The 24,443-nt window shown below is 41.2% G+C and overlaps 1 protein-coding gene across 2 annotated transcripts in view; it reads right to left on the minus strand.

The window, feature by feature from the left end:
- Positions 1–1,085: 1,085 nt before the first annotated feature.
- DYNLT3 (dynein light chain Tctex-type 3) overlaps positions 1,086–24,443 on the minus strand; it is a 48,521-nt gene continuing 25,163 nt past the window's right edge. The window contains exons 3-5 of one of the 2 annotated variants that reach the window (XM_073566003.1): positions 15,328–15,451; positions 5,957–6,034; positions 1,086–1,895 (exon numbers count right to left, since the gene is read on the minus strand). In XM_073566003.1, the coding sequence (XP_073422104.1) occupies positions 1,819–1,895; positions 5,957–6,034; positions 15,328–15,451 (279 nt within the window). In that variant the 3' untranslated portion in view covers positions 1,086–1,818. The other variant, XM_073566002.1, reaches the window with a different exon arrangement.

Genomic DNA, 24,443 nt, shown 5'->3' on the forward strand with positions numbered 1-24,443 from the left:
GGTCGAGGCCGGAACAGCAGGCCCTGAGTCTGACGGTGATGTGATAGTCCGGCGCCTCCTACTGGCCGAGGCCGGGACAGCAGGCCCTGAGTCCGGCGGTGATGTGATAGTCCGGCGCCTCCTACTGACCGAGGCCGGGACAGCAGGCCCTGAGTCTGGCGGTGCCGTGACACATGCTTTACACAAACTACTCGCTGACACCATAGCTGCTACTCCAGGACTCTGACTAGTCTCCTGGACTCTTCACAGCTCCTTCCTTCACCCAGCATGGTTGGAAAAGCCAAACAATATCACCAACAGTGATTACCACACCTGGCACTCTTTTATAGAGCAATCACACCTGCATTAATCATGTGCACTTAACAACAGAAACTAGAGTGCAATGACGCTCACCACCACAGGGGGGAAAACCTAGAACAAACGACACACAGTGCAATAATCCTAATGGCCACCGGAGGCAAAAACACCTAAAGCACAGCTTAGGAAAAAAAAAAGGTTACTTTGTGCATTATATCAGTCATGATCCAGCACGGATCATGACAGTACCCTCCCCTTAATGAGGGGCCTCTGGACTTTCAAGACCGGGAGCCCCCGCACTTCTATGATTTACTATGCAGTGGACTCGAGGAAAATGACTGCTGGGGGCGGCGCATGCGCAGATGGACATCTTGGCACTGGGATCTCATCTCCCGAGATCTCCATCTGCGCATGCGCAACCCCCGGCAGTCATTTTCTCGAAGTTTACCGCATAGTAAGCCATTGAAGTGCGGGGGCTCCCGGCTTTCACAAAATGTCGGTGGAGCCCCCGCACCACCGAACACCCCGTCATCCCAGCCTGTGGTCTGCAGCAACGCTCCAATCTTGCCTCCTCCAGCAGCGACCCTGGTATTCTGCTCCACCATGGTAAGGTATATTCGCATTATAAGACGCACCCCCATTTTCCCCCAAAATTTGGGGGAAAAAGTGCATCTTATAATCCGAAAAATATGGTATATATGTATATGTACATTTTAGAGCACTTCCCTTCAACAATGCAAGGGAATACAATATGTGGTTTTTTTTTAAAAAAAAATCAAATTTCACACTTAGTTATATTTATATTTAATGGTTTAACTTAAGATCCATACAAATGTTGCAACATTCATGATACCATTTTTATTCACTTTCATCAATATAAAACTGTTTTAAATTATAATATATATGAATTAATATAATTACCATATTTTCAAGTTATACAGCAGTGCAAACGTCAAACAGCAAGTAAATGGTACCAGGCCGTAAGGCGCTCAAGGCATTACATGATTAATGTAAAGCAATAACAAAAGTTAAAAGAATGGAAAATATTATCCTCCTAACATAATTAGCAATCCAGGCCGAGATGTTTTTTATAAGGCTAAACATAAATTATCATTTGCAGTAATTCCCAAATGATGGAAGCATTAACTGATATCACTGAATGAACAAAATAGAAAATCGTTCTAATATATCCTGTTTATTGTGTTTTCATGGTGCTTTCTTTTATTAATAGTTTATATAGTTCTATTCCTGAGAGTTTGCATATTGATTGTTGATTACATTTTTAGTATATACTATACGTGAGTAATACATAATGTGGCAGGCTATGGCAGTAGCGTGTTATTCCTAGATGGAACCTCAGTGGTACAAGAGAAATTGTGCTTATCCTGCCTTTAGATTATACATCTAAGCTGCTATTGTTTGGTAATACAGATAATCGATTTCCCCACAAGTGTCTTTTTTTTATTTACTTTTTTTTTTTTAATTAAGCGTGCAAAAAGCAAACATTTTCCTGACATTCAGTTATAGGTGTATGGCTACAGCAAACACATTGACAACGCAGTACATCGTCCGGTTTTCCCATCGCACTGTGCAGCTGCCTGAAAAGGATAGAACAGGTTAATTAGTAAGTGGAACCGGAAAAATACTTTACAACTTGCAAGTACCAATTTTAACCACTGGCTGACACATTTATCACATGCAAGATGCTTGTCACCATTCTATTTCACTAGTGATGTATCTAGCATTGGGTGAGACACTTCAAATTTTGAAGAAAGTTTCCAAAAAGCATCTACACACCAACATCTATGCTACATTCTGAGACAGAAATATGGTTTGATTCCCCATCTCTTGCTGAAATAAATTGGGTAATAAAAGGCAAAGTAGTTGTCATGCCTAGGAACTACAAGTTGAGGCAAAACTAACATACAAAAGTTGTAGTCAATCCACAGTTTGGGAGCTGTCAGATGTTTTGGTGGTCCATCAATTCTATTAAATTCCTCGGTATCCTGCTTACTACCTACAATGTATCTGGTGAACCATGCCTCACGTCCCCAGAATACGAATTAGGACCTGGGGTCTTGGACAATGGGCTAATTCACATGGGTTTGCAAGATGTTCTATATTTATAATAAACATCTTTTCTAAAATATTAGGTTTCCAAGCACTACACATTCTTGTGCATTCTTCAAAACATTCCTCAAGATGCTCACAATCATTACCAGGGCAGGGAATGGAAGCTAGTTCAAATAACTCACATCATTCTCTTTCACCCCAAGAAAGGTGGGGGCATTGGCCTCTCTGAGTTGTCTGACATAATCCTGCTCCCATCTGTTATGGGTAATTGACTGGCGCAGACAGGGAATTCCAGCAGCTGGTCACTATGAGATAGTCTTTTCTATCCACAACACTCTCAACTACACCATAGTTGGGGCTAAATAGAGGTCTTCCTCCATCCAAATATAGGACCAACCCTAATGGTATTATGCTCAGGATTTTCTCTCTTCATCTCCTTTATACCCTCTTTTGTGCGACCCCTCCTTTCCACCTTGTATGGGTAAAAGCCCATTCAGACAGACAATAATAATAATCTTTATTTATATAGCGCCAACATATTCCGCAGCTCTTTACAGTTTAACAATGGTTACTCTCCAATAAATCCCAAGTTCAACATTGTATGCACAATTGCAAAAGGAGATCAGCAATACATCTAGACTCCATAGTCATTCCTTATCTACTTACAGGTTGGAAAATCACTTATCTTGACACGTCCTGTCCTTATTAGCCTGTACTTTTGATCAAAACTCTATTTGAGTCCCTCTGATAACATAGGGATGAGCGGACCCATGGAAGTTCGGGTTCGTCGGATTCGGATTAACTTGAGTCCAAAATTTCGTTTAGGAGGCAGAACTTGACTCAAATTTGATCTAAACCTAATAGAATGAGAACCCAAACTTTCAAGGTGTAAATGGCTGTAAAATGGTTGTAGTAAGGGCTAGGAGGCTGCAAAAGGAAGCAAAATGGGCGTAAGAGCTAGACAATTGCCCTTCAAACAAATATAGATAGGAAAATGACTTAAAATAACATAAAAAAATAATCTTGAACCAGAAGGCGGAGGCCCAGGTGGGGCAGTGCCTTGCGTTTGCAATTTACTGTACTTTGTAACAAATAAATAAAGTGATATGGGGTCCCCCCTAATTTTAATAACCAGCCAAGGGAAAGGAGACAGCTCTGAGTTTTATTATGCTGGAAAGGGGCAAATATCCATGGACCTTCCCAGCCTATTAATATCAGCCACCAGCTATCTGCTTTGCATTTGCTGGTTATTAAACATCGGGAACCCTAAAAAAAAATGATAAGCCTAATAAGACCAGCCCTCAGCCTCCCCAGAAATGGCACATCTATTAGACTGCATTATGACTGCAATGGTATGCAATGACTAAGGATTACAATCCGAAACGCGTTTCCTCATTTATGCAACCCCATGTATATGGTTGCGATTTTCATGGATATTTATATTACTTAATAAAGTTTTCTATTTTTAAGGATGACCTGTACAATGGATACGATCCCATTTTTTTCTTTGCATACTTCACCATGCAGCACTGCAGGCATCCCTGTTGGATCTCCAAAATGGTGAGATGACTTTTTTCTCTTTTCAGAATAGGATTGTGGGGTTGATGTCAGCGCTGAAATCAAGTCCACGAGTTAGTGATGAAGAGGCATCTGTCAGACAATCCCATTACTAACCCAGTAGTCAAAAGAAATAAACACAAATAAAAAAAATCTTTATTTGAAAAAAAAAACCCTCCCCAACAATTTCCCTCTTTCACCCATTTAATTAAAAAGAAAACACCGGTATGCTGTAGTCCAAATGGAGGTCCCACGACAATCTTCATCTTCCAGTGTATGCAGCCCCTTACAATTGCTCATTTGCCGGGAGCAGAGCAGCTGGATCAGAAGCCGTACGGGCTTGTTTTTGCAGTACAAGTTGTACTTTTGAATGACATGATTGATTTTACCTTACAGAGTACTGAAAAAAGGGAAAAAAATTCCAGGTGTGGTGAAATTGTAAAAGAAAATACAATTCCACAATTGTTTTTTGGCTTTTTTATTTACCGTGTTCACTGAATGCTAAAACTGATCAAGCAATATGACTATCCAGGTCATTTCGAGTATGCAAACATCAAACATGTACAGGTTCTTTTTTATTCAAGTGGTGAAAAAAAATTTGTAAGAATAAAAAAAATTTGCTTATGTCACCATTTTCAGAGACCTGTAGAATCTCCATTTTTCATGATTTGGGTCCGGGTGAGGGCTTATTTATTGTGCCCCAAGCTTATTGATACCATTTTAGTTTAGATATGATGTTTTGATTGCCTGTAACAGCATTTTATTGCGGCAACAAAAAAATGTAATTCTGGAGTTTTGATTTTTAGCGTTACACCGTTTACTAATCTGATTAATTTACTTTAAATTTTGATAGATCTAAAAGTAGCGATACAAATATGTGTATTTTTTATTTTTTTTAATGGTGTTATTTTCAGTGGGGGCAAAAGTGGGGTGATTTGATCTTGTTTTTTTTATTTTCTAAATTTTTTTTTTAGTTTTTACTGGCTTCAATAGTTCCCTTAGGAGACTTGAAGTTGCGATCATCCGATCGCCTGTGCTACACATAGCAGAGTAAAAGCTATGTATAGCAAAAATCATGATGACAGGCAAGGGGGTCTTCTGCAGTACCCCCTGATCACGTGATGGGGGCGCCGATGGGAGGAATTGTTACGCGTTTCTCGCCGGCCCGTTTTAAATGCCGTTGTCAGTGACAGCACCATTTAAATGGTTAACAGCAGTGTTAGGATCTCGGATCCAACGGCGGCTGTTTAGAGGCACATGACAGCTGATCCGATCAGTTGTCAGTCATGTGCAAGGAAAAATGCATGCTCAGCATCTGAGTCCGCATGAAAGGCACAGACACAACCTTTGACGTACCGAAACGCCAAAGGTAATGAAGGGGTTAAAAAGGTTGGTAAATAAAAATGAGTAAAAAAAGAATACTCACCTTTACCAGCCCTCAGTAGTTCCTGTTCCAAAGCTTGCCTGTCCCAGACGGTATTCTCTACTGCTTGTTCTAGAATGTCTACATATTCCCACCCACCCAGTCATTACCTGCAGTTGTGACAAGCGAGCCTTTGATTGGCTGAGCAAGACAAGAACTGGAACAGCAGATCAGCAGTGATCAGGTAAGTATAGTAATGGGAGCTGTGGGGGGGATCAGTAAGGGTCAGTATTATTTCTTTTACTTTTAAATACCAGTCTGAGTCCTTTAAAAAGTCATTTTCATTTGCTGGACAATCCCTTTAATTCCGTGTGAATTGTTTGGGGCTGTAGTAAAGCACATACAAACTTCTATGGAGCCCTACTGTACCTCTTTAAGCCTGTGATTTCACTTGGAAGCTCACATTTTTTCTCTGTCAGATTCTAAATCAAGAAACATTGCTTCCTGAAGATAATAACAACGTAATACTACTATAACCAAACCCATAGGGAAGCACAGGAATTACTAATGACTCTGTGAATAAGAAGAAACAGAGCCCTGTCTGCATTGTTTTTAGCCGGAAGGTCACCTTTACACATGTTTTCAGTGATTAGTATTCCAAATTACCGTCAGTGGAGTTATCCCAAAAGGAGGAACTTGCAGTGTGTAGACCACCTCCTCTTTTCTGCATCACTGTACAGGTTACTGAAATATATCAACCATAAGAGTTTGTAATGGTCAGTCTTAGTTAAGCGTCAATCACTACTGAAAAGAATTTTAAGGAATCAAAATACTTATGAACATAACTGGAGCCGTAGAACGTAACAAGCTCACCCTTCTCAGGTCCAGCGCTGTCTCTCTTGTCTGCTACCCTTATGTGTGTTGACAGGCTGCAGTGCTGCTGTCGCGACTACAGCTCACACAACTGCAACAGCCAATCACTGGGCTCAGCCGAGGTAGACTGTGCGAACAGCGGTGCCCAGTGATTGGCTTCAGTGGTCATGTGGGCTGTAGTCCTGATGTCAACACTGCAGCCTGTCAATAAAGGCCTGAGCGGTGTCAGAGAGGCAGTGCTGAAGCATGGCTATAGGTGAGATTATTATTTTCTAGAGTTGAAACCCTATGAATAAAACATTTTTAATCCCGCACAACTCCTTTAGCTAAATAATGGAACATTTTCTGCATTAAACCACTGCTAACATCAATATACAGAAGAATACATCTTACCCACAATACCCAACATTGTTTCCTGCAATTAAGTATCAGTAAGCTGGTAAAAAGTTTTAGGCCTTATTTTTTTTAAAGTGTAGGAAAGATATGTGTGCGGAGGACCAGTAAAAAAATAACTATTATCTTGCGAGAAAGCACAGATTAATGGGTACAGTTTCTACAAGGCTTAGTGGTCATAATCAGAGTCTTAATTACAGTAACCAACTGATGTATTTTTTTTTTTTGCAAAAAAACCACATTGGGTTGGATATTACTAATGATGGCTTAATTGCTGTGGATCGTTCACATGAGGGAAGCTGAGCCCCTACACACTGGGTCTACCAGCTCAAAACTCAACATGAGCTACGGTGTTAGATGACCTTCTGTTACACCTCTAGCCAGGTATCGGTCCTTGTGTACCTGTCACTGGACCTGTGTCACATCGCAGTGTCTCCAAGAGGTTTTCCCTGTGTCGGGTCTTTAGATCCCAACCCTAATATGGCCAACCCTTCACTTATCTGCTCAGACCGTGCCCCATTCCAACAATCAGAGGCTTCTTGTTTGACCTCACAATGCACACACTATTTGAGTTTACCTAAAGTGTCAGAAAAAATGTCGCAACACAACTCTTACGTGGATCGTTGTGGTTGCTACCCCAGCAATGGTATCTGTTATAAAGCTTGTCCAACAGGTACAATTTTTTTTTTTACCAATATGTCAGAAAAGGGTAAAAAAAATGTTTATTTCAGGGAAAATGGTGGCATTTGACTTGGGCACACGGGTTGACAAGTTAAGGTCATTCATTTTAAAGAGGTTGCCTAGTGAGTAAAACAGTTTTATCAATGGCTCAGAATGTGTTAAAAAAAGAAAGAAAGAAATACCTCACTGATTCTCCATCAAGTCCGGGTCGACCCTTCCTTCATGCTTTCTACCTCATGGCCCCATCTTGACACAAAAGGAAATACTAAGAAATGCTCCTGAGCCAATCAATAGCTATAAAGGATCGCCGCTGCGACAAGTGATGCTTGAAAACTAACTAGATTTTTCTTTACTAAATAATGCCCCAGATATGTTCATATCATCAAATGCCAACACAGGCAATCACATGCCGGTCATTCAGACTGACTGTAAGTGTGGTGCTTAGTGAGACAGGTACCTACTAGAGTTTTCTTATAGGGGAGTTGAGGCACAGTAATATCTAATTCGCTAATACATATATTCCATGAATTGATGGTGATGGCAGCTTTAACTTCTATATAAGCAGTAAGAAGAAGAAAAGGCATAGCTGCCAAACCAGTGACGTGGATATGAAATACTGTCCAACAATAATAATGATGAGCAAACCGCGGAACACATGATTGCCTACAAGCGGGACACACCCTGTCACTTTATAAGTAATTGCATTTATGGAAGGAAACTTGTACTAACGCCATTATTATATGCTGTCAAGTAGAGATGAGCAAATGTATTTGAGTAGAATTGAATTCTCCTTGAATTTTACAAAAATTCTAGCGAGAGAGAGGAGCCAAAAGGTCACGGCGTCTGGTTACACCAACTCCTGAACGCCCTCCCCTTGGTGGAATACACATGATAACACAGCCCCATATGATGATTATTTAATGGTGATATGTATTTTGGTATGAAGGAACATGAAGGGTTAATAAACCTCTGGTAAGCTGTGCAATGCACGAGGAAGTTATGTTTTTTTCTGGTCTGACTTGCTATTTTGATTGGTTGCCACTAAAAAAGCGGGAGGAATTTTTGTTATAAAATCAGCTGTTTTGAGCAGTTACATCAGTTACCTCATTCCCCATCCTATTAAACAGTTTTTCCTTGTTCAGTTGATCTCCTGGAGCTCTCCATCTTGAATTGCCTCAGCTGTTCGGTGATGACCACTCCCCCCTGACATATATTTTTGTCACAGGCATTTGGTAGTTGCCAGTGATAGTTCTACTTCCTGGTTTGGTGGTGCAGGAAAACGTTCAGTGTTTGGAGTTGGAGGATGGACAGTTTTTCTTGCGATTGCTGCGTGTTACCCTTATCCTCTCACATTTGATCCCCTTCCTATACCTCCTTTGTTTACCACTCTGTTTCTTTGTGAGAGTATTTTCATGATTGTAGTTTTCTTTTCATAGAGTCATAGAATCGTAGAGTTGGAAGGGACCTCCTGGGCCATCTGGTCCAACCCCCTGCTCAAAAGCAGGATTCGCTAAATCATCCCAGACAGATGTCTGTCCAGCCTCTGTTTGAAGACTTCTATTGAAGGAGAACTCACCACCTCTCATGGCAGCCTGTTCCACTCATTGATCACTCTGTCAAAACGTTTTTTCTAATATCTAATCTGTGTCTCCTCCCATTCAGTTTCATCCCATTGCTTCTAGTCTTTCCTTGTGCAAATGAAAATAAACATGATCCTTCTATAATGTGACAGCCCTTGAGATATTTGTAGACAGCTATTAAGTCTCCTCTCAGTCTTCTCTTCTGCAAGCTAAACATTCCCAAATCCTGCAACCTTTCCTCATAAGACAGGGTTTGCAGACCGGTCACCATTTTATCGCTGTCTGTTTAACCCTGTCTGTCTGGTTAGTGTTTTCCTCTACACTTCGGCCCCTCACATCTGTGGGTGGGGGAGGGATCAGATAACGTTTAAATTATGAGCATAGCCAGGCGCTCCTAGTTCAAGGAATCAGGTAGGTGCCCAAAGTCCCTAGTTGGCACATCTAGTCGGCACAGAAGTCCCATCAAAGAGTGAATAAGTCTTAAGAGGATACATACAATGGGGGAAGTGGGAAAAGAAGAGGGGCAAGAGATCAGAATGACAGGATACTGGTGAGGTTTTTTGTTTTTTTTAGATTCTATGTTTATTTTGTATATGGTCAAGCGTTAGAAAGGTGTGACTAGTGATAACATCTTACTGCCATCAAGCAAATGCTAAAACACATTTCTAATTTTGGAACTTTTGAAAGAGAAACCAATAGAATAGTAATCGTCCAAAATGGAAATAAAAGGTGACAGGATGCAAACTTGTCTGACGCCTTGCTCTACTTTGAACCATGCCGCGTCGCCATGTTCCGCTCGGACTGTTGCTTCTTGGATGATGTAAGGCTATGTACCCACGCTAGCGTTTTTAAACGCTCAGAAAACCAGACTCCTTCCCAGAAACCGCGCGTTTTATTTCCACGCGGCTTTTGCGCGATTTGTGCACAAAAACCGCGCGTTTTTGATGCGTTTTTTTCCGTGCGGTTTCTGGAACATTGGAAATGGCTAAAAATGCGGAGCAATGCGGAAATTAATGAGCATGCTGCGTTTTTAGCCGCTAAGCGTTTTCTGAGTGTTTAAAAACGCATTCATTGGCACAAAAATGCATTAAATTTAATGGGAAGCTTCTTTTAAGCATTTCTGCAGCGTCTGATCCGGCTCAAACGCTGCAGAAACACTAACAAAAACGCAACGTGGGCACACAGCCTAAAAGTTCCTAATGAGACTGATCAGATGGCACACCTATATCCTTCATGGTATTCTAAAGTTTCTGATGATCAACACAGTCGACTTTGCTATAGTCGATGAAGCCGAAATAGATCTCCTTGTAGTATTCTTTCATCTTTTCCATTATCCATCTAATGTTAGCATTCACATCTCTTGTTCCTCTGCTTTTTCGGCATCCTGCTTGTTCCTCTGTCAGCTCTCTGTCAAAGTAAGGCTTCAGTAGTATTTGGATGTCATGAGGTATGAGTGCAATAGTCCGATAGTTTACACATTCGGTAACATCTCCCGTCTTCGGAATAGGACTACCCACATCCATTGCTTTATTTATTGACAGAAGCTTTACTGCAGCAACGACTTCGTGTTTCAAGATGTTCAGTTCGCTATCATTTCCAGTGTCAGTTTCTTCCAGTATCACTGAGTTTTTCTTGCCGAAGTGCTCCATATATTCTTTCCATCTATCCTTGATCAGCATACACAAGTAAAGCATAACTGCATCTGATTCATATTGTCATAATATAGTGGGGAAAATACAAAGAAATCTACTCTGTCATGTATTATATATTATTATAGCACATTGAAGGCCATGTACATACATATAAAAGTGCAGATTCATGACAAATGCACTGCTTACTCAAGGTGTATCAGGGATGATGGACCCTCCACACTGCCCTAACACCCACTTCACATGTTTGCTTTCTCAAGGGCAAGTACTTACATAAGCATCAATGTGAAATAATTATTATACCATATACTACATGATAGATGGACCGTTAGCATTTGCCCATTATACTATGGCAATGTGAATCAGATCAAAAGTTAGTAGTGTATCCAGCACTTTTTATAAAATAACATTTTTATTTGCAGCCAGTTAAAATCATGTGACAAAAAAAATGATATAATCAGAGGAAAATCGCCTAAAAAAGATTAACAATCAAGGTTTTCCTCTGATTGGCATTTTTGGGCACATGATTTTAACGAGGTACAAATAAAAGTTGTATATTTTATGAACATGAGGATCTACTACCAAGTCTGGATTGCCTTTACCGTGGACTTGAGATCCTTTGTACCCACTGGATAGGTTACCGGATCATTGCTTTTTCATGTGAATCAGATGTAATTATGCTTTACTGGTGTGTGCTATGGGATAATGATGTTCCTCCATCACTTTTTCCTCCTTACTAAATTGCTATATTATGTACGCATCAAATCTTTTAATCATGCTTCAAAAAAAATTATTTTTATGATTGTTTTGGTGGTTTGTGGTTACTCCAGCAGTGGTGTCTTTGGGTTCAACAATTCTACCAGGAGTACTCCACCCTTAACTAATCTATATTAATTGATAGGGAGAATAGAAAAAAATGGTATGTTCCCTACCTGGAAATATATTATGTGCTACATGAATATTTTGACAGATATTCTGCAGTGTTTACAAGGACTGGACTGCAGAGGACTGGGGTAAAGTTACTTTCTCTGATGAAACCCCATCACATTGCAAGCATGATAGTCAGGACTTCAGTAACCATATAAACATCTGACTAAAATAATCTAGCAACAATGAAGCAGCAAAGACTTTCTAAAAACCCAAATTTGTGTCATTCTCAAACCTTTTGACCATGACTGTGTTTTCAGTATAATAAGTCCCCTTTAAGCATTACGCAAATTGCCTCTTCAGAGAGAAAGAGGACTTTTACTCTACAGCGCCACCTGTTGGTAGCAGCGATCCTACAAGTCACAATCAACCCTTTAACGAGTCTTGTACTAAGGCTGAATTCACACTTGGCGCTTTTTTCGCGGCGGTTTTAAACGCGCGATTTTGCCGCGAAAATGCAAAAAATAAGCATCCCATGCAATCCTATGGGATTCCGCAATGCTGTGCTAATGCTGCGTTTTTTTCCGTGGCGGAATCGCTTCGCGGTAAAAAACGCAGCATGCTCATTAATTTAGCGCAATCGCGGCGATCCCGCACCCATAGGATTGCATTGTTTCGCTTACTTCCCGCATGTGGCTGTGCCCACCATGCGAAAAGTAAGCAGAACATTTCCGGATGGTACCCACGGTCCGGAGGAGAGGAGACTGTCCTCCGAGCTGTGGGTACCATATCCCTGTAAAAAACAGAATTAAAATTAAAAATATTGTTATTCTCACCTTCCGGCGTCCCGCGCAGCCTTCCCGCCTCTCTCCACGCTCCCGGTCCCAGTAATCCTTTGCGAGAATGACCGCGATGACGTTGAGATCTCGCGGGAGCGCGACTGCTTGCGGTCATTCACGCAAAGGATTGCTGGGACCGGGAGCGTGGAGAGAGGCGGGAAGGCTGTGCGGGACGCCGGAAGGTGAGAATAACAATATTTTCTACTTTTTTCATTATTTTTTACATTTTATCTTTTACTACTGATGCTGCATAGGCAGCATCAGTAGTAAAAAGTTGGTCACACTTGTCAAACACTATGCTTGACGAGTGTGACCAACCTGTCAATCAGTTCTCCAAGCGATGCTCCAGATCACTTGGAAAACACTAGCATTTTGCAAGCTAATTACGCTTGCAATTCGCTAGTTTTCCTGCGGGAATTTAAAATGCGATTTTCCCGCGGAATGGAATCCGGAATTCTCACGGTAACTTCCGCGAGAGTTCCGCTACGTGTGAACGTAGCCTAAGACTTAGAATAAAAGCCAAATCAGAATCTCAAGTTGCAGACACGGTGTTTTGGGCTATTGGCCCTCGTCAGTGCAAAGTATGAGATCTGATTTGGCTAGGTGAGAGGCTCTGGACTGAGGTCTAAGGGGTAAGGTTTCTCCTTGTGGAGAGTGACATACCAGCTCTGGCTTGTCAAGGTAAGGAGGCTTATTTGCCGTGCAATGCTCCTCTGGGAAATTTAATATGCAAATTGCCTCTTCAGAGAGAAAGAGGACTTTTAATCTACAGAGCCGGACTTTAAGCATTAAGCATTCTGGTCAGCAGATGGCAGCAGATGCTTTTATTTATGAGCCAGTTACAAGATCTCCCATTCTCTATTTACTTGGCACACTTATCTACACTGAACAAAAATATAAGCGCAACACTTTTGTTTTTGCTTCCATTTTTTATGAGCTGAACTCAAAGATCTAAGACTTTTTCTATGTACACAAAAGGCCTTTCACAAATTTGTGTACATCTTTGTTAGGCCAGGGTCACACTTGCAAGTGTGATGGAAGAAACTTGTGCGAGTCACTCGCATCAATACCCAGTACTGCCGCCAGCACTCGGACCGAAGTGTGTGGCTGCATGTATTTCTATGCAGCTGCACACTCCGGTCCCGAGTGCCGGCGGCAGTGCCAGGTATTGATGCATGAGTTTCTCGCATTTTGCTCGCAAGTCTGACCCCGGCCTTAGTGAGCCCCTTCTCCTTCTCACAGGTGTGGTATAACAAGATGCTGATTAGACACTTGATTGTTGCACAGATGCCTTAGGCTGGCCACGATAAAAGGACACTCTAACATGTGCAGTTTTATAACAGTAAATATAGAAAAATCCAGCTCACCGGTTAAGACTTCTTAGGAATCGGAGCACAGAGCCACCGTGTCATGACATGTAAAATTAAAATAAGATAATCCAGCTCCACGATAAAGTGAAAAAATAATTATTTATTCACTCAGAACCATTACAAAATAGAGGATAAAATCATCAGCATAGGTAGAACGGAATATTGCGTTATCAACGCGTTTCAGGTGTCACAGCACCCCTAGTTCATGACCACACCTGTGAGGAGGATGGATTATATCGGCAAAGGAGAAGGGCTCACTAACACAGATATAGATAAACATGTGAATGATAAGGCCTTTTGTGTAAATTAGAAAAAGCCTTAAATCTTTGAGGTCAGCTAATGAAAAATGGGGAAAAAAAGTTTGTGTTTTTGATCAGTGTATTTGGACAGCCCTACTATTTATAAATATATATTGATAATATTGAAGGTGTTATCTAATTAATTAAAATGGAGCACTAAGGCAAATATTAATTAAAAGGAAACCTGTCACCAGGTTTGGCTGATACCAGTTGCGGCCACTGTCTTTCAGGGCTGATAAGCAGCATTGTATAATGCTGTAGATAAGCCCCCGATCCGACCTGCAAGAGAAGAAAAATAACTTTTATTATATTCACTCCCATCTTCTTGCGCTGCCGCCCTCCTGCTTGCTTCATCTGTACCCGGCATCGCCCTCCTGTGCAGGCGTACTTATCTGCCCTGTTGAGGGCAAAGTACTGCAGTGCGCAGGCGCTGGGTCTCTCTGACCTTTACCAGTGCCTGCCCACGTGGGTTTTTTCTGTGTATCCAAATTTTTGTTTGTCTGTACGGTGTTCTAGGGTCCCTAGGGCTACCGACGTTGAGCGGGAGCGCCACATCATTAACAACTAGAGTGCCAACCTCCGCAGTCAGGTAGGGTCAGTGCTAGGGCCCATTAGGGTGAGACTAGTTCCCCTTTTTGTCATTTGTGTATGTACCGTATTTAGATTTTTGTGGATAAGCAATTGTCTGATCCTAACACTCTTGTTTTTTGGATATTGAATTCTGATATTTTAATCATTGAATTAAAAAGTATTTTATAAGGGTTCTTTTCTTTCTTTGGTTTGCTTTTTTGATTCCCTTGATCCTATTAATTTTTTGGCGTTTTTCTACCTCTATCTTTTTACATGAGTGAGAAATAAAGTTTTGTAATTTTATTAACAAGTAGAATGTCATTCTCATTCACAGTGTGTTGTAGGGTATAGCACTCCAATTTCTTGCAGGAGTTGTGTAAATCAGGGTAGCAGACTGTCATAGCAACCCACAAATGCCTCGCGATCAAATCATGCAAGCGCCAATGGGTGCACAGAACAACATGCACCAATACCGGTGTGCTGATAATGCCACTGTCAAGTTTGACAGTGGCATTTAAGAGGTTAACACTTGCAATCAGAGCTCCCAAGACACGTCCTGGCTGTAACACACAGCCATTACCTGCCGGGTACGGGCCAAGCTCCTCCCAACTTGTGCCGTAAACGTATGGTGGATGTCGGTAAGGGGCTAAAAAGAGACAAGAAAAAAACAGATGCAACACAAATGTAAAATGGATGATGTATCAGAGAAAATCGGTCCAGTTTTAAAGGATGTTGAAACAGAAACGGATAAGTGAAGGTAGCCGTAATAGAGCTTAATGTGAATCTGCAGGGACGTGGTTGGCCCGTCGCCTCCCACTAAGCCTTATGCACTTTTTATAAATTGTGTAGTTAGTACATGCTGCAGCTAGCATTGTGTGCAGGCTCTGTGCAAAATAAGCAGCATGTCGTCACTTACCAATATATTTAAAGGCTTTTTCCATCTTTACTAGATGGGTTAAAGACTGTTCAACCACGGCAGACATCCACTCATTGACTCTACTGTCGTCATAATCTACTCCGCCAAGGATGACGTCTACACACTGCATCACGGAAACAAACACATATTAGCTTTAAGATATACGGTATGTATGATGAACAAACAGTTTTAGCATTCGTGCATGCAGATACTGCGATCTTTTTTAACCAGTTCAACACCAGTTGAAACAGTTTACACCCTCTGCCACTTACAACCATCTCATTTATTTTTCTACAAGTTTTCTTAAGAGTTTTAACATTTTTCCTACTTCATTTATTCAAATATGTTTTTCTTCTTCTTTTGTGATGCGAGAGGCCTAATTTTTATGCAATTTTTTATATTCATATTTTTTTTTTACAATATTAAGGGGAAAACAAAATTTAGAGCAAATGGAAAATTGTCTGTTTTTCACATTTTGTTCTATTTTTTTTTGCAACCACATAGGACAATTATAATACATATTAAATAGTGTTCCCCTGTACATAAGAATTAATTTAATATCTTGGACATATTTTTTTTATTGTTAGGGGTGTGTCTAAAATCAGTAATTTAGACTGGCAGACTTTATATTTTTTAGCTTTGATTTATTTTTTTTCTTTCTTTATTCTTTCATTTATTTCACACATTGTGCTCCTAATAAAATACATTTGGGGGAAATTTCAACAATTAAAGGAAACCTGACATGTACACACGTGGTCAAAATTGTTGATACCCCTCGTTTAGTGACAGAAAAGCCAATAATTGTCACAGAAATAACTTGAATCTGACTAAAGTAATAATAAATCAAAAATCAATTAAAATGAACAACTGAAAGTCAGACATTGCTTTTCAACCATGCTTCCACAGAATTCCCTTAAAGGAAACCAGTCACCCCTCCCCCAGGGCATTTTTAAGTTAAAGAGCCACCTTCAGCTGCCTACCATCCATTCCTCATGCCCCTTGTTTTGTGTCTGGGCGCCGCCCACCATCCGTCAATCATGCCCCTGTGCGCCGCCGCCTCCTCCTGTTTTGTATTCCGGCGCCTGCGCTGTGACAAGAGTTCTCGGGCATGCGCAGTGCGCGCTGCCCGAGAACCGACATCAGGCTATTGCGCCTGCGTGTTGCGGAGGCCCCAGCCCCGCAGTGTGAGTACACCATACCACACTGCGGGGCGGGATCTGGGGCCTCCTCAACACGCAGGCGCAATAGCCTGATGCCCGAGAACTCTTGTCACAGCGCAGGCGCCGGAATACAAAACAGGAGGAGGCGGAGTTACACAGGGCATGATTGACGGATGGTGGGCGGCTGATTCAGGTGGACACACCATACCTATGGGACACATTACAGGTATGAGGACCTATTTATAAAAGTCGATATTTCAGCGTTACTAGGGGTCTGAAACAGAAGAGCCACCTTCACAGAATGCAGCCTTAGTGCTGCTGAAGGTGGCTCTTTAACTTAAAAATGCCCAGGGGGGGTGACAGGTTCCCTTTAACTTAATATTTTGTTGCACAACCTTTTGAGGCAATCACTGCAATCAAACGATTCCTGTAACTATCAATGAGACTTCTGCACTACTCGACAGGTATTTTGGCCCACTCAAGAGCAAACTGCTCCAGTTGTCTTGTGTTTGAAGGTTGCCTTTTCCAGATGGCATGTTTCAGCTCTTTCCAAAGATGCCCAATAGGATTTAGGTCAGGGCTCATAGAAGGCCACTTCAGAATACTCCAATGTTTTTCTCTTAGCCATTCTTGGGTGTTTTTAGCTGTGTGTTTTGGGTCATTATCCTGTTTCAAGACCCATGACCTGCAAATGAGACAAAGCTTTCTGACACTAGGCAGCACATTTCTCTCTAGAATACCTTGATAGCCTTGAGTTTTCATTGTATCCTGCACAGATTCTAGACACCCTGTGCCAGATGCAGCAAAGCAGCCCCAGAACATAACAGAGCCTCCTCCATGTTTCACAGTAGGGACAGTGTTCTTTTCTTGATATGCTTCATTTTTCCATCTGTGAACATAGAGATGATGTGCCTTGTCAAAAAGTTCCATCTTTGTCTCATCTGTCCATAGGACATTCTCCCAGAAGCTTTGTGGCTTGTCAACATGTAGTTTGGCAAATTCCAGCCTGGCTTTTTATGATTTTTTTCAACAATGGTGTCCTCCTTGGTCGTCTCCCATGAAGTCCATTTTGACTCATACAACGGCGGATGGTGCGATCTGACACTGATGTTCCTTGAGCGTGAAGTTCACCTTTAATCAATGGTGCTATATAAATAAATAAATAATAATAATCTGTTTAGAAGTTTTTCTGGGCTCTTTTGTTACCATTCGTAATAGCTGTCTCTTCGATGAGTCATCAATCTTCCTCCTGCAGCCACGTCCAGGGAGGTTGGCTACAGTCCCATGAAGCTTAAATTTCTGAATAATATGTGTAACTGCAGTCACAGGAACAACAAGCTGCTTGGAGATGGTCTTATAACTTTCACTTTTAACATATTTGTCTATAATTTTCTTTCTAATCTCCTCAGACAACGCTTTCCTTCGCTTTCTCAGGTCCATGTTGAGTGTGATACACACCATGTCACCAAACAGCACAGTGAGTATCTGTAGCCCTCTATACAGGTCTACTCACTGATTCCAAGATTGTAGACACCTGTGATGCTAATTAGTGGACACACCGCGATTTAACATGTCCCTTTTGTCACAATATTTTCAGGGGTACCATCATTTCTGTCCAGGCCTATTTTCAAAAAATTCTGTGGAAGCATGGTTGAAAAGCAATGTCTGACTTTCATTTGTTCATTTTCATAGATTTTTGATTTATTATTACTTTTGTCAGATTCAAGTTATTTCTGTGACCATTGTGGGTTTTTCTGTCATTAAACGAGGGGTACCAACAATTTTGACCATGTGTGTAATATAACGTTATTAACTTGCAGATATAAGGTTAATCTGCAGGTTAATAGTGTTCTGACACCGAGTGGCTCCCGCACTGAGAGCCCCACTGCCGGGAGGAAATTAAATTTATTCCTCCGGACAGCCTCTCTCTTCCAGTCACGAGGTTGCCCAAGCACGATTTTAGTCCCCACTCTGAGTATAGATAGTGGCGGCTGTAACCACGCCGCATCACTGACTGACCGCTCACTCATCATTAGAATTGGCTGTCAGTTGGTACGGGGGGGGCACGTTTACCGCCGTCGCTCTCTATACACATAGTGGGGACTGAAGCTGTACCAGTGCCACCCCTATGATTGGAAGCCGAATGCTGCCGGGAGGAATAAAGTTAATTTCCTCTTGGCTGTGGGGCTCTAAGTGTCAGAACTGCATTAACCCCATATCTACAAGTTAATAGCATTATTTAACATAACAGGTTCCCTTTAAATATATTTTCTTTTTTCCCCTGTAACTGGGATTAGCATAATAGACCTAATTACAGGATAAACTAAAGGTACTGTCACACTTAGCGATGTACCAGCGATCCCGACCAGCGATATGACGCGGTCAGGATCGCTGGTACATCGCTAAGTGGTCGCTAGTGAGCTGACACACAGGCAGATCTCACCAGCGACATCGCTGGGGACGGGGGTCGCTACTTACCTGTCACACTAGGCGATCATGCGTCCTCCCGCCCGGCTCCATGCTCGTCGCTCGTCTCTCCACAGGAAGCGCCGCAGAAAGCTGATGACGAGAAACAGTCCTGGACGTTCTCGCGCGATCAGCGATGACCAGCGGGGGAGCCGGTCGTTGGTAAGTATCAGACACAGCGATGTCGCTAGCAATATCGCTATAACGTCACAAGTTATAGCGATTTTGCTAGCGATATCGCTTAGTGTGACAGTACCTTAAGCCTGAAAATTTGTGAATGCAGCTGCTGACTATCTACAGGTAAAATTACTATTGCATAATAAGTTTGATACCATGCTCAGCTAAAGTTAGTTATGTTCACATTGGTAGTTTAGTTTTACAATTTTGCTTTTTTTTTTTTTTTTATTTGCTTTGTTACAATAAGAAAAACCAAATCTGTAACTCTATTCTTTTTGTCAAAAAGAGCAGAACCCATGAAATCAGTCATAGATACTATTATTTGTATCAACAGTAAATGGGTAAATGACCATCTATACTGGTAGAAAAATATTTAGAACTGAGAGTCCTCAGTGGTTGATACCTTGTAATGGCTAACTGAAAAGATGGTAATACACTGCAAGCTTTCGAGACTACTAAGGGCTCTTCATCAGGTAAAGACTAATACAACATCTGAAGAATCACATATTTATGCACAAAACAGCACAGAAATAACGCAATAAATTAGAAAAGTGACGTGAAGCAGAATTGTCATTAAGGGAGAGGGATAAACATAAATATGGGAACAGTTCATAGATAAGGAGTGAAAGTTTTATTGCCCTCTGATTGGGGTCTGGTTCTGTGTTGTGTGACGTCCTCAGAAGGTCTGAAGAGCAAACTCCTTAATTGATATAAAAATACATAAATCCATGCGACACATTCATTCCTGCACTGAGTGTGTCAAAGGTTGTCATAAATTTATACTCCCAGACCCTCCTGTCTCTCTGAGACTTGAAGTTACCTTTTAATACGAGTAATTTAATGTCCATCATGCTATGACCGGGTATATTATTTTTCTCTTATTGTGTGGTGATGAGAATTCATCCTTGTTCTCAGTTTTTGCCAGGTCTCCCCCACATACAGACCCCCAGTTGGACATTTAGTACAAATAATTAGGTACACCACATTAGATGTGATGCAGCTGGAAGTACCTGGGATCTTGTAGTCCTGATGTGAGTTGGGGATCTTTATCTTGTCCGTGGTCATTATAAATGGACAGGTTTTACATTTTTTCTGGTCGCAAGGAAAGGTTCCTGCAGCTATTGGGGAGGACAGGGAGCTTCTAACAATGATGCTTCTTAAATTTGAAGCCAATCAACCGTCCAACATACCTTAAATGGGACAGTTTCCACCCAAAACACATAAAAACTCTATTGTCTACAGCCAAGCCATCAGATACAATTGTATATGTTCCAACCCCATGGATAGAGACAAACACCTTGGTCGCCTCAGAAACACCTTTTTGAATCAGGGCTACCATCCAAGAACAAGTGAAAACCAAATTACAAGAGCCTCCAGAATATCAAGGAATCACCTGCTACATTACAAAGCTAAAGATGAAAATAACTGGGTGCCTCTAGTGGTCAAATACAATCCAAATCTGGAGGTGCTAAGGGGGAGCTGCATGGAAATTACAACCTTTACTACAAAAAGATGCCCAATTACAATCCATTTTTCCAGACCGCCCACTACTGTGTTTTAAGCAGCCCCCAAATTTAAGAAGCATCATTGTCAGAAGCTCCCTGTCCTCTCCAACAGCTGCAGGAACCTTTCCTTGCAACCAGAAAAAATGTAAAACCTGTCCATTTATAATGACCACGGACAAGATAAATATCCCCAACTCACATCAGGACTACAGGATCCCAGGTACTTTCAGCTGCATAAAATCTAATGTGGTGTACCTAATTATTTGTACTAAATGTCCAACTGGGGGTCTGTATGTGGGGGAGACCGGGCATAAACTGAGAACAAGGATGAATTCTCATCGCCACACAATAAGAGAAAAAAGAATGGATCTACCTGTGGCAAAACATTTTTGTATCCCCGATCATTCCATGATGGACATTAAATTACTTGTCATAAAAGGTAACTTCAAGTCTCAGAGAGACAGGACGGTCTGGGAGTATAAATTTATGACAACTTTTGACACACTCAGTGCAGGAATGAATGTGTCGCATGGATTTATGTCTTTTTACATCAATTAAGGAATTTGCTCTTCAGACCTTCTGGGGGCGTCACACAACACAGAACAAGACCCAAATCAGAGGACAATAAAACTTTCACACTCTATATCTATGAACTGTTCCAATATTTATGTTTCTCCCTCTCCCATAATGACAATTCTGCTTCACGTCACTTGTCTTATCTATTGCGTTATTTCTGTGCTGTGTTGTGTATAAATATGTGATTCTTCAGATGTTGTATTAGTCTTTGGCTGATGAAGAGACCTGAGTAGTCTGGAAAGCTTGCAATGTGTTATCAGTTAGCCATTAAAAGGTATCAACCACTCAGGACTCTCAATTCTAAATATTCTTCTATCTACTGGCTAACATGGTACAAACATATGTATTTTTCCTGCATCCATACTGGTATGAAGATTATGTATTTGTAGTAAAGTCAGCATTGAAAATCATTTTCCAGTGCTCAGTCTTTTCAGCTGCCATGAATCGCCTACTAAGATGCAGAAAATGAATAGAGATATTGTTCTGATGTAGGATTATGTCACGTGTCTATCAGAAACATCATGTCCTTAACCCCTTCCCCGTCATGTATTCTGGGCAGAAAGCAAATGATACAATTTGCCTTTGTTTTATGTAACAGGTTATAACTTTGAAATAATGTTATGTTTATTTTTTTAGGATAAACAGGGCTTTCTTTTGGTGTATTTTTTGTAATTTTTTGAATACAGCAATAAACGTGTTGTAGACAATCTTTTCTACAATTTCATATGTAACAATGTTAAAATAAAGTTTTTACTTTTGCATGCCTCTGGATTTGTCCAAAATACATTGATGTGTTCTAAAGTTCAAGTGTGAATATCATTTCATCAAAGAAAATAAATAGACTGCTCTGGTTGTTCGTGATGGATCAGATGGCAGCTAAGATTAGGCTTTTTTGGTGCCATATGACTTATTGTTCTCTTTGGGAGGGCCGTGTGGGCGAGGCTAGCGTCACACATCGTCTGCCATCACCTCCCATAATGCATTGCCCTCACTCGTGAGCGCGCCTCTGCCCTGGTGCAGTCACACAGATACTGAGAGCGCTGCAATCCCATGGTAATACGGCTACACCACAGTCACAGGCTTTCTGATAACACACACTGTACAGTAAAACACTAGAACTGTCTGCCCATCTTGTTATACGTCTCTCTATACACAGAGCTCTGTACTTTGGACAGAGGACATCACCTCTCACTGCCTATTTCCATGCTGGCATGCAGCTACTTCAGCACATACAGGGATCTGCTCTGCTATCAGATGCTGATCATCAGGGTCGGCGATAAGGCTGCTTCAGTCTCTAAGTTTTTACCACAGTCTGTGTTACATGTAGGTGGTGTAGCTGCGCACAGGGTGATGAGAGGGGTTCACATAGTTAGCTAAGAACAGACTGTTCAACTGAATGGAGTCAGGGATTATCGCCAATAGAGAGGGGCTTAACTAACTGGGCAGAGTCTGCCATCCAGGTAAGAGAACTTGGAGATCAGCACAGGATTACATGAGTATTCTCAACAATGTTACGGGCTTGTATGATGTGATTTGTGCAGTACTAATTGTACGGATTGTGCTGGGTGTATCGTATATTTGCATTCACTCCACATCTGTGCTGTGCTCTTGTGTTGTGTGACAGGTGCCTGTTTGATGTATGGTTTTGTGAAGTATATGTCGCACTTGTGTGACGTGTGCCGTGCTTGTGTGACGTCTGTGCCGTGCTTTTGTGATGTATACTTCTGTGACGTCTGTGCCATGCTTTTGTGATGTATGCTTGTGTGCTGTACTGGTGTGACGTCTGTGCCATGGTTTTGTGATGTATGCTTGTGCGCCATGCTTTTGTGATGTATGCTTGTCTGCTGTACTGGTGTGACGTCTGTGCCGTGGTTTTGTGATGTATGCTTGTGCGCCATGCTTTTGTGATGTATGCTTGTGTGCCGTGTGTGATGTATGCTTTTGTGAAGTATATGTCGCGCGTGTGTGAAATGGGTGCCGTGCTTGTGTGACGTCTGTGTCGTGATTTTGTGATATACTTGTGTGCTGTGCTTGCGTGACATCTGTGCCGTACTTTTGTGATGTATGCTTGTGTGCCGTGCTTGTGTGACATCTGTGCCGTGCTTTTGTGATGTCTGCTTGTGTGCTGTGCTTGTGTGATGTCTGTGTCGTGCTTTTGTGATGTATGCTTGTGTGCCTTGCTTGTGTAATGTATGCTTGTGTGTTGTGCTTGTGTGATGTATGCAGGTGTGCCATGCTTCTGTGATGTATGCATGTGAGCCATGTTTGTGTGATGTAAGCTTGTGTGCTGTGCGTATGTGATGTATACTTGTGATGTATGCTTTTTAGATGTATGCTTGTGTGCTGTGTTTGTGTGTGATGTATGCTTGTGTGATGTATACTTGTGATGTATGCTTTTTAGATATATGCTTGTGTGAATGTGTGTGTGTGATGTATGCTTGTGTGCCGTGCTGAAAGCTGACAAGAGACTTCCACCACCACAATGTCTTAGCTGAGATTTTGTATTTTGCTATCCTAAAAAATATCTCCAGAATGACCCCACATGGTAGTAGCTTACGGGTACAGATTTCTTATTTTCTGCTTTAGATTTTGTTCTGTTTTTTTACTACAATGTTACATAAATTTAAAAAAATATATGTATGTAGAAATATGTGATTTCTAGAAATCTTAAGTAGGACAAACTATTGGTGAATGGTCAAAATGAACTCATAGGACATTGTCCTATTCTTCCAGCACATGTGTTTTTTTTTTTTTTTTCAAACTGGATGTTTTACATGACCTAGAAAAAAAAAGTCCTCATTCTGGTCTAAAGATGACTCTGTTTTTAAAACTTTGCTGGAGAAATGTGGTGGATAATAAAAATCCCCCTAAAATGAATGTCTAATAAAATATACTCAAAAGGAGAAAAGTTGGCCAGCACGTCACTCCAAGGTTTCCCTGTTATTAACCATGTTTTACTAATAGAAGAATTAGTATTGGATAGACCATAATCTCAAGTGCTGGATTAAACTTATATAGAAAAGTAAATCTTCAGGATTTTAGCACAACCACTGACATCACTGCTGCAGCTTGTCAGCAAAAAAAGGAACAGCAGCAGAGAGGCGTCACTGAAGTCTGTCCCTTCACTTAGAGCAAGTCCATAAGCAAAGAAACGTATACCTGGGAAACTATTCTAAACCAAAATAAACCTCATTTATGTTTTATTTCCCAAAAGAATTTCTTTATATGCAGT

The sequence above is a fragment of the Dendrobates tinctorius genome, unplaced genomic scaffold (assembly GCF_039654945.1).
Source record: "Dendrobates tinctorius isolate UK_male_01 unplaced genomic scaffold, ASM3965494v1 ptg000016l, whole genome shotgun sequence".
Taxonomy (NCBI): Eukaryota; Metazoa; Chordata; class Amphibia; order Anura; family Dendrobatidae; genus Dendrobates; species Dendrobates tinctorius.